The sequence below is a fragment of the Nicotiana sylvestris genome, chromosome 1 (assembly GCF_000393655.2).
Source record: "Nicotiana sylvestris chromosome 1, ASM39365v2, whole genome shotgun sequence".
In the NCBI taxonomy this organism is placed as follows: Eukaryota; Viridiplantae; Streptophyta; class Magnoliopsida; order Solanales; family Solanaceae; genus Nicotiana; species Nicotiana sylvestris.
In genome coordinates this window covers 134904546-134915601 of record NC_091057.1, presented here as the reverse complement: position 1 = coordinate 134915601, position 11056 = coordinate 134904546, and the positions used below count along the sequence as shown (strand labels likewise).

General features: G+C 39.4%; 1 protein-coding gene across 1 annotated transcript; it reads right to left on the bottom strand.

The window, feature by feature from the left end:
• Window positions 1-5682: 5682 nt before the first annotated feature.
• On the bottom strand, window positions 5683-8506 carry LOC138874716 (uncharacterized). Its single transcript, XM_070153495.1, has 7 exons — window positions 8195-8506; window positions 7796-8131; window positions 7612-7712; window positions 7205-7417; window positions 6391-6673; window positions 6023-6294; window positions 5683-5926 (listed from the first exon to the last, which is right to left on the bottom strand). Exons 1-7 carry the CDS (start codon window positions 8504-8506, stop codon window positions 5683-5685), a joined length of 1761 nt encoding a protein of 586 aa, XP_070009596.1.
• Window positions 8507-11056: the final 2550 nt, after the last annotated feature.

The following is an 11056-nucleotide window of genomic DNA, read 5'->3' as shown; positions in this document are numbered from 1 at the left end:
ACTCGGCTCAAACCTTTTAGGTGTCAAGACAGCCCAAACGACACAGTTTTAAGTTTGTTTGTTTTAAATCAATCCTGGCCTTCCTTTTCATCTCATCCAACGGCCGTGATCACTTCCTCCATTTTCATTTATAATTGTCCAAACCCCCCGTCATAATAACCTAGGATTAAAGTACTGTTCTTCTGCTTCTCTCTCACCTCTCTCAAGCTAAACCCTAGCGCCGCCCTCAAACTTCCGCCATTTCCACCAGCGTTGAAGCTCCAAACCACCTCCAAAATTACACCCCATAACCCCCCGTCCCTCATCGTCCTAAACCCCAATGCAATTCTTCTCAAATCCCTCTCCGTCGCCTCAAATTTTAGATCTGAGGTCAACACCCCAAACCGTAAATCCCCAAATCTTCCAAATCGTCATGTTTCCAAGAGAGATTAAAGTTGAAATTTGTGTTGTTTGCTTGTTCTCAACAGAACATGTGATTGATACCAATTTCATCTTAAATCGAAAGACGCCAGCAAGGTTATCAAGTGATGCTGTTTATCAACTTACTCGTGGCTTTTGGTAAAATAGCACTTGCTTCCCATTTTGATTGCATGTCCATTTTTCTTTTCCCATATCTCGTTAGTCCCTCTTTAAACCTTGTTTTATTTGATTTCTGATTCTGTTTTTATTTTTTCCCACTCGTTTGTCAATCATTTATGCTATGTTTTGTTCAAGTCAGTCGATTTCTTTCTTTCTTTGTTTAAATTAAATTTTCGTTGGTTTGATAAGTGGTACCAACATGCCTCGCTCTACTGTACTTCTTTTTCTCTTCTCTTTCTTTCTTTAGCCAATCGTAGGCTGAATTAGACAATGGGTTTACGTTCATTACGTTTGGGTTCTATTGGTTAATTTGAGCCATTTGATTTTACTTGATTTATTTCATTACTCTACTGATTGGGACCATTTTTGGGGTTTGTGGTAGTCCATACCTGGGGCATTAAAAACCCATTTGTTTAGGCCCAGGTTTGGGATTCAGGTAGCCTTTATTGGTTCAGGCTAGGAAGGTTAATAATAGGAATTCGAAGGTTAATTTAGGGAGTTTGGATAAAAATAATCTTGTGTAACTAACTAGGAAGCTGCTAGGAAAGTGGGTAGTGAGACTGATTTAACAAATAAGCTAGAAAATTGGAGTTTATCTTGAAAGAATGAAAATTAGGAAAGGGGTAATTGGAAAATGATAGAGTCATTTCTGCTGCCCTAAAGGCTCTCTATAAGAAGCTTGTTTCTTTCTTTCTTTCTTTCTTTCTTTCTTTCTTTCTTTGTGAAGGCAGATTTTAGAGATTACAAGATTGAAAAATTGAGAAACGGCTGAGCCTTCTTTTAGACTCTGAAAATACCAAAAAATGTTTGAAATTTGTTTGGTTTTGTTCTTTGAGTTCCCTGATAGTCAGAATTTTTAAGAAGCTCCAAAGAACTAGGCTCATCTGGGTCTAATTTGGTTTGAAAGAAGTTGGTTTTTGCTAAGTTATTGAGCTGATCTACTGATGTTGTTCATCCCTCACTCTCATTGCTTTTCTCTTGATTTACAGGTATTTCTTGAGTTATGGATAGCACATGAAGTGTAAACATGCAATTTGAATGTGGAAAATATGATGAATACGAGCTGTTTATTGAGTCTTACTTCCTTGATTCTTCCATTTCTTTCATGTTTTGTTATAGTTTAATCTTATGCGTATTATATTAGCCTTCTCATGTTGTTGGTGTGGTATAAGACTATTTGCTTCTGGCTTTCATCCGATTCTACTGAGAGTTTGATGTGATTTTTTAGATTCAAGGTAGTTGCATGTTAATCTCCTGGATTTTTTGCTACTGTTTGTATTATAGAAGGGCTTAGTTGAGGTTTAAATTTCATATTAATTATGAATAAGCTAGCTTGGGATTGAACTAAGTATGAATGTTGTACAGTTTTGTTATCATGTCATTATTCCATTTAAATTCAAAACAATGTTGCTTTTAGGAGTGTAATATGGTTTTGTAGCGCTTAAAGTTTCCTTTTATATCAGACTGCTGTGTACTGGTGAAAGCTAATTAGGCTCAGTTGGTATTTTTGAGTTTAAATATCGTCTACGTTTTTGTGTGGACTCCATCTCGAGTTCCCCATTCTTCAGCCTTTGCTTTTTATAAGGTTTGGGTTTCTTTTGGGCCTAGACCTTGAGGCCACTCGAAGAATGGGAACTATAGGCCTTATCATGCTCGGGCCTGTTTTTCTAGACAATTTCTCATTTAACTGTTGCTGCCAGCTTTGCCTATAGCAGGCGTGACCCAAATGCCTGAAAGCCTAGCGTAATTTTAGTAGTTGTGTTAATATGGCTTCAAATCTTAGGTTAAAGTATTTCTTACGGTTAATTTGAGGTGTGCCATGCTTAAAACCCATAATATATGGTCCTCACAAATTCAATTCAAGAGTTAATATTCTTAAAAGTAGGGTGTGCCATCAATTGAATTCTCCATGGCACTCGCAAACTTTATTAATAATTTGAACCTTCGTAGTTGCTTTAGGCGCATTCTTTAAATTGACTTTCTTTTAATTACTAAACTCGGGTGCACATTGCATGTGACCCAAATTCAATTCTTAACAATGTTAAATAGAACGTGTCGCGAACCGCGGGTGCATTTCATGTGGCGTGTTTCAAGGCATGTTTTAAATAACGTTGAATCTTCCTAAAAAGTATTTTAAAATAATTAAAAGCGATTAATAAGTTAAAAAATGCATGCAGGTTTAAAATGTGTAATTAAAAGAGATAATTAGGCCAATTATTAATAGTTAAGCGACCATGCTAGAACCACAGAACGCGGGAATGCCTAACACCTTCTCCCGGGTTAACAGAATTCCTTACCCCGATTTTTGTGTTCACAGACGGTAAACAGAGTCAATCTTTCCTCGATTTGGGATTTTAAACCGGTGACTTGGGATACCATAAATTATCCCATGTGGCGACTCTGAACTTAAATAAATAATCCCATTTTGATTGTCACTTAAATTGAAAAAAACTCCCTTACACCCTTGCGGATGTAGTAAAAAGGAGGTATGACAGAACTGTGTTTAAACAAAAGGTGTCCCTTTCGGGGAAAGGAATAGGGAGACTTATCTGGAGGTGTGTGCCGACTTCAATGAATCATGACATGCATTTTTGACTAGACGCCTGATCTGTCTAAGCTGTCTAATTCTCAAAATCCGCTGTAAATGTTTATCTTGAATTTGTCTTGGCTGTGCTCATGTCAGAGAATCAAAGGCCCTCATTTGGCTAGTAGCGCCCTTTGCAGGTTTTCTCTAACTAACCTCTCTCATTTCTCTACTAACCATCGCTTTATGGTGCCCATCTGGGCTTTCACCAATAAGACTCTCTCATTTCTCTGCTCACTGTCGCCTTGTAGTGCCCGTACGGGTTTTCACAGATAAAACTTTCTTATTTTTATTTATTTATTTATTTATTTATTTATTGACTAAGATACTGCATGAGGGAGGTTACCCAACGCCTTTGGCATGAGGACTTCAAACATTCTCAAAAAGCATCAATCAGAAGTTCTTGAAAGGTAAAAAAAGTGTAATGAACTTTGAACTGAATTACAACTTTTGGAAACCACTTTTACAGAAAAACCGTGAAATAATACAAATTTCTGCCCCAGTTTTGGAGTATTGGGAATATGAATTTTTTGTTCTGATGGGACCGAACCTAGGGTAAGGCTGCCTACGTATCCTTTCGGAATCAGGTCGGACGTAGTTCAATGACTCAGAGATTTGTTGTTTGGCTTTTTTTTACAAGTACACAGGTTCCAAAAAGTGAGAAACAAGGAAGACAAATACGGCTCAAAAGGATTAACAAAATGGTGACACCTATTTGGAATAGCGAGCAAATGATAGCCTTCATCACTTCGATCTGAGAAAATCAATGCATGAAAATTCTACAATGGGTATATATCAAACATAATATCTTTTGACTGCATCTGCATTAATAGGTATGTATGGTACCCGTCCTTATTTATCTACCAAGTGCAAGGCCCCTTTTGGTAACACTTTCTTGATGATGTAGGGTCCTTGCCAGTTCGGGGCGAACTTTTCTTTAGCTTCTACCTGGTGCAGAAGGATCTGTTTTAAAACCAGCTGGCCTACCTCAAACTGCCTTGGGCACACTCTCTTATTTTAAGCGCTTGCCATTCTTTGCTGGTATAACTGGCCGAAACACACTGCTGCTAGCCGTTTTTCATCGAACAACATCAGTTGTTCTGATCGGGTTTTGACCCACTCAGTGTCTTCAATCTCTGATTCCACAATAATTTGGAGAGAGGGAATTTTGACTTCAGTGGGTATTACAGCTTCAGTTCCATATACAAGTAGACATGGAGTTGCACCAACAGATGTGGAAACAGTCGTGCGGTATTCCAAAAGAGCAAAAGGCAAACTTTCATGCCATTGCTTGGAACCTTGGATCATCTTCCTAAGAATCTTCTTGATGTTCTTGTTCACCGCTTCAACGGCTCCATTGGATTTTGGTCGGTAAGGGGTAGAATGGCGATGCATGATTTTAAATTGTTCGCATACCTCCTTCATCAAATGACTATTTAGATTGGCTGCATTGCCAGTGATAATGGTCTTTGGGATACTAAAGCCACATATGATATTGGAATGAACAAAGTCTACCACTACTTTCTTGGTGACTGCTTTGAAAGTGACAACCTCCACCCACTTGGTGAAGTAATCAATTGCAACCAAAATAAATCTATGCCTATTTGAAGCCTTTGGCTCGATTGGCCCAATAACATCCATTCCCCAAGCGACGAAAGGCCAAGGAGAGGACATGGGATGTAACTCCGAAGGAGGCGAGTGAATCAAGTCACCATGAATCTAGCATTGGTGACACTTGCGAGCAAATCTGAAGCAATCTCGCTCTATAGTAAGCCAATAATACCCTGCCCGCAGAATCTTTTTCGCCAAAACATATCATTCATGTGAGGTTTGCATACCCCCTAATGCACTTCACTCATGATCCGCTCCGCTTATGTGGCATCTATGCATCTCAACAAATTTAAATCTGGGGTCCTTTTGTACAGAATTTCCCCATTCAGGAAGAAACCACTAGCGAGCTGCCTTATAGTTCTTTTTTGATCTCCTTTGGCATTCTCTGGATATTCTCTTATTTTTAGGAACCATTTTATGTCATGATACCATGGTTCACCATCTGGTTCTGTCTCAATTGTATTGCAGTAACCGTGTTGATTTCGAACTTGGATTTCTAGTGGATCAATATGAGTGTTGCCTTGATAAGGGAGCATCGAGGCTAAAGTAGCCAAGGCATCGACTAGCTCGTTGTGAAACCTGGGAATGTACCTGAACTCGATGGATTTGAACCTTTTTCTCAATTCTTGCACACATTGTCTGTACGTAATAAGCTTGATATCTCGAGTCTCCTATTCACCTTGGGCTTGCCAGATAAGCAAGTCAGAATCTCTCATAACCAATAGTTCATGCACATCCAGATCGATGGCCATTTTCAAACCCATGATACAAGCTTTATATTCTGCTGTATTATTGTTACAGAAGAACCGAAGTCAGGTAATTGCAGGGTAATGATGTCCAATAGGCGAGATGAGGATTGCCCCGATCCCAACTCATTTGATTTTGACAGCCCCATCAAAATACATTTTCTATACAGGGTGATCGTCTGGAACTACTTCCTCTATTGAGTTGACCTCTTTGTCTAGGAAGTATGTGCTAAGTGGCTTGTACTTATCATCAACTAGATTCTCTGCCAAATGATCTGCTAAAGCCTGTGCTTTCATCGCGGTGCAAGTGACATAGATGATGTCGAACTTTATGAGGAGGATTTGCCATTTTGCGAGCCTGCCAGTGGGCATTGGCTTTTGGAAGATGTACTTCAAAGGATCCATTCTGGATATGAGGTAAGTAGTGTAGTCCAAAAGATAATGTCTCAGCTTATGAGCGACCCAAGTCAAGGCACAACACGTCCTTTCTAAAAGGGTGTACTTAACCTCAAAATTGGTGAACTTCTTGCTCAAATAGTAGATTGTCTGTTCCTTTTTGCTTGTTGCATCATGTTGCCCCAGAACGCATCCAAAGGAATTATCCATCACTGATACATATAAAAACAAAGGCCTACCAAGTTCAGGTGGGACCAGTACAGGGGGTTTTGATAGATAATCTTTGATCCTATCAAAAGTTTTTTGGCAATCGTTCGTCCACTTGATAGTGACATCCTTTTTCAGCAACTTAAAGATGGGCTCGCACGTGGTTGTGAGCTAAGCAATGAACCTACTGATGTAGCTCAACCTCCTGAGCAAACTCATGACTTCCTTTTTGTTCTTCGGGGGTGGCAGATCTCAAATGGACTTTACCTTAGATGGATCCAGTTCAATGCTTCTTTGGCTGACTATAAAACCGAGAAGTTTCCCAGATGGAACCCCAAATGTAAACTTGGCTGTATTAAGCTTAAGGTCAAACCTTTGAAGCCGTTCTAAGAAATTTTTCAAATCGCACACATGATTAGCCTGTGTCTTTGATTTTATGATGACATCATCGATATATTCTTCAATCTCTTTGTGCGTCATGTCGTGAAGAATGGTGGTCATGGCTCTCATGTAAGTTGCCCTTGCATTCTTTAAACCGAATGGCATGACCCTGTAACAATAAGTACCTCATGGAGTGGTGAAAGCGGTTTTTTCTGCATCATCCTCATCCATTAGAATTTGGTGGTACCCAGTATAGCAATCCACGAATGATTGTATCTCATGCTTTGCGAAATTATCTACAAGAATGTGAATATTTGGTAAAGGAAAATTATCCTTTGGACTTGCTTTGTTCAGGTCCCTGTAGTCAACACATACTTTGGTCTTTCCATCCTTCTTCAGCACAGGCGCAACATTCGCCACCCAAGTGGTGTATCAGACAGTTCTGACTACATTGGCGCTCAATTGCTTCATTATTTCCTCTTTGATTTTGTCACTCATGTCTGTTTTAAATTTTCATTGCTTTTGTTGGACTGGTGGAAAATCAGGATACGTAGGAAGCTTATGAACCACTAGATCAGCACTTAAACCCGACACATCATCGTAAGACCAACCAAACATATCTCTGTATTCAAATAAAAGTTGAATCAAAGCATCTCTAGTTTTTTGTTTCAGTGTAAATGCTTATCCTCGTTTCTCTAACTTCTTCATGACTTCCGATATTAATTGGCTCAGTTTCATGAGGTTGGGCTTAGGCTTGTTTTCAAATTGTTCCAACTCTCTATTTATTTCCTCAACAATCTCATCTTCATCATATTCAATCTCTTGATACATTATTTCGATATCAGACAACTTTTTAAGATCTGGGCATGAATTCCTCATGCATGTCATGTTATTAAAGTCGGCATTAACAAAACTGAAATGGAAATAAAATTACATGAATTAGGAAAAGGAAAAGATACAAAACTCAATACGAAACTGAACTGCATTTCATTGAATTCGAAAGGATAGAAGGGTTAACATCAAAACAAAACAATCATACTGAGATGTTTGGATTACAACCCTAAAAGTAACCCAAAATACAAAAAAGAAGCTGCAAAAGCAAACTACCAAGACTCCTTCCTTGTGGGGAGAGGAGTTGCTTCCCAGTTAGTGAGCATGATGTCTGGGTCAATTAGTTGCATATCGGCAGGACTAGTGCCTTCACCAGCCTGGATCATATTCACTTCAGAAAACATCTAGCTGAGGCTATGGCAAATTTCATCAATGTTTGCATGCGCCGAGGAATTTTGACCCTCTTGGAGTCGTGGCTTGACAAAAGTGTAAAAAATGTGAGGGATAGGTTGTTGCAAGACCCATTCATGCTTTTTGCGGTGCTTGGTTTGTCTGCTTGTGTTGGCCTGAAGCCTAAGCCAAAAGTACCCTGGTTACTGAATGGATAATTAGGCTCCGAAATTCCTTGCAATGATGCCCCCAAGCCTTTTCCTGGCTCATAACCTTGTCTCAACATAACTGCAGCCACCATTATAGATGTGGCAAAAATACGAGGATGCAGAATGGGCTTTCCTTCCTTAACATGGTCCACAACAACCACTTCAAAAGCCTGATTGACAATGGACTCACACCCTTCCTAGGCCTCAATACAGGGGATTAACGGGTTTTTATAAATGGAAGACTTGTCTTCCCCATGAACAATAATTTCTTGCTTGTCATGTTCAAATTTGAGCATCTGGTGCAAGGTGGATGGCACAGCTCGGGCTGTATGGATCCATGGCCTTCCAAGAAGGAAGTTATAAGAAGTGACCATGTCCACTACTTGGAAAACAATCTCAAAGTAAATCGGCCCAATCGTCAAGGTGAGGTTCATTTCCCCAATGGTATCTCTCGCTGAGCCATTAAAAGCTCGGATGCGAACATTGATGGGTTGGATTTTGTCTGTATTGATCTTCATCCTTTGTAAGGTAGAGAGAGGGAATACATCTACGCTTGAGCCTCCATCAACCATGACTCACTTCTAGGTTTTTTCTAGGTTTGTAACCCAGTTTAGTTTGTCTGTTTTGTTGTCCAAACCCTTTCACCATCTGTCTAATGCAATTTTCTGTTTTATGTTATTTCTAGTCATTTTGTTTAGTTATCTTTTCCTTTTATAGTCCTTTTCCTGTTGACTCTAGTGACATGACATGCACGCGTAATTCTCAGCCAGTTTGTAAAAGTCAGTTTAGTCACAAAGTAATGAAACAATGTTGAAGACGTAGGGACATTGGAGGGAAATAAGTGAAGGCATTTTGAGATCACTTCAAGCCCGAATTGTGTGAAACTGGGGCAGGTAGAACATAAAAAATACACTATTGGAATGCATCATGCTGCATCGGGTGAAGATAATGGCAAGTTTGCCCCAAATTTGTAGGGGGCCATTCGTGGTAATGAGAGTGAGGGTGTTGTCCAATGGGGCTTGGTAATTAACAGATGTAGAAAGCCAATGCATGGATATGGTTATCAAGTCTAGTACAATCAAAAGATGTTACAAATACTTTCCTTGGTTTGTTTAAATTGTGTAGTTTGAACTTGACATGTTTTGGAGATTGGAATGACGAAGGCATTTTGTTCTGCTATCTAAACACTTTATCCTTCGTTACCCCTTTTAGCCTTATTTATTTTCTTTCATACCCCTCTTTCGGAATCAATAGCAAAGATCATAAATGCAAGCGTGAAAGATGAGTAAAGAAAAAAGAGAAAAGAAGAAGAATGAAGAGAGAGAGAGAGAGAAGAAAAGGAAAAAGAAAGAGAAAAGAAAAAAAAGAAAAAGAAAAAAAGAGAAGAAAACAACAACAAAAAGAAAAGAAGGAAAAAAGAGAAAATAAAAATCACAACAAACAAAGTAATTCTTATAACATGAACTACGTTTGATCTGATTCTTTTAAGGATACGTAGGCAGCCTCACGGTTCGGTCCCATCAAAATAAAAATCCAAAAGTCCCCAAGCAAGAAAACTGGGGCAGAAGTTGTGGTTGTTGTAAGAAATCTGATTCCGAAAGTTGTTATTTTGAACCCGTGGGAATTGTTTTGAGCCTTTGATATCCTTCTTTCTAACCCTATCCAAAAACCCACGTTACGGTCCAAAGAAAGACCTTCCGATCAGTCATTGAGAGATGCCAAGTCAAGCAAGGAGAGGTAATTCATATTAGGGGCAACACTTTGGTCCAAGCAGAAAAATAATGAAAATGAGAGAGCCTTATTGGTGAAAACCCTCACGGGCACCATAGGGCAACGAGAGCTGAGAGAAATCCAAAAATGAGAGAGTCTTATTGGTGAAAACCCTCGCGGGCACCGTAAAGCGATGGTAAGTTAAGAGAAAGAACAGAATGAGAGAGTCTTGATGGTGAAAGCCCTTCGGTCACTACAAGTCGAATAAGGATTGTGAATCAGATTGGATAATCGAAGTATTGAAGTCCAGTTTCACGGTTCAGGGGTATAACAAGAGTTGAACGTCAGACTTGTTTGATAGACTAGGCCACTTAATCAACATGTGCATGTCATGGTCATTAGAGTTGGTATCCACATCTGATAGGTTTTTACTTTGTAGTTTTCTTGTTAGGAATTATCTCTTTCCTTTGTCCTTTACCATGTTCCTTTTGTCTTGTTTACTTCTTCTTCCTGAGTCCGTTTGGTCAGAATAAGTGAGGAATGACTTTAAAATTTGCCACCAGCTTTCCAATTGCACAAAACGGGATCTGGCCAGCACATCAAAGTGACATAAGTTAGGAAAGAACAACAAGCGCACTGAGTTGGTAGCAATCGACATGCTTTGGAGTCCATGAGAAATACAAAGGTTTGGTATATTTCAATTCGTGAATAGTGCAACAGATAGAGGATGTTGGGTGATCGGGTCAAAGGTATTCTCTGTGATGAGATCAACAAAGAAAGTGTTTAACCAGTGAAAAGCAAGGTATTCCAAGCAGAAATCAAAGTTACCGTGACAAGTGAGGGAACAATAGACTTCAAGGCCAAGGCTAGTGATTTAAGTCAGGAAGGAACAACATGCGCACTAAGTGGATGACAATTAACGTGCTTTGGAATTCATGTAAACACAAGATCATGATGCAACAGATGGAGGGTGTTAAGTGGACGGATCAAAGGTATTTTCGGTGAAACACAAAGGTTGGTAAATATCGGTTCATGAGCAATGCAACAGATAAAGGGAATTGGGTTTGAACGGAGAAGGGGTATTTTCTGTGATAAGGATGACAGAGAAAGTGGTTAGTCCATAAGCAAGCAAGGTCCTCGAGTGAAAATCAGTTATCACGGGAAGTGAAGGAGCAATCGCCCTCAAAGTCAAGGCCACAAACCAACCACCATATTTTTTAAACTGACAAGATTTTTCTTTGATTTGAAACAGGGGCAGGAAATCTCGTTTGTTTCGGAGAAACCCACCGCAAGGAAAGGCAAGCACCAGACAGGTTTGACCGTAAACTCTCAGGACCCGCCTGGATAATGGAATTTAATTTAAAGTTTTCAGGACCCTCGTGAAAAATGGGATTTAGTTTAAAATTCAAAAC

Bases quoted from the DNA above. Each gene is read 5' to 3' on its own strand.
- LOC138874716 (XM_070153495.1), bottom strand. From the start codon at position 8,506: ATGGTTGATGGAGGCTCAAGCGTAGATGTATTCCCTCTCTCTACCTTA. The intron at 8,132-8,194 runs GTTCATGGGGAA...ATTGAGGCCTAG, and splicing joins ATGACAAGCAAGAAATTATT to GAAGGGTGTGAGTCCATTGT. The intron at 6,295-6,390 runs GTAAAGTCCATT...TTCATTGCTTAG, and splicing joins TTGAACTGGATCCATCTAAG to CTCACAACCACGTGCGAGCC.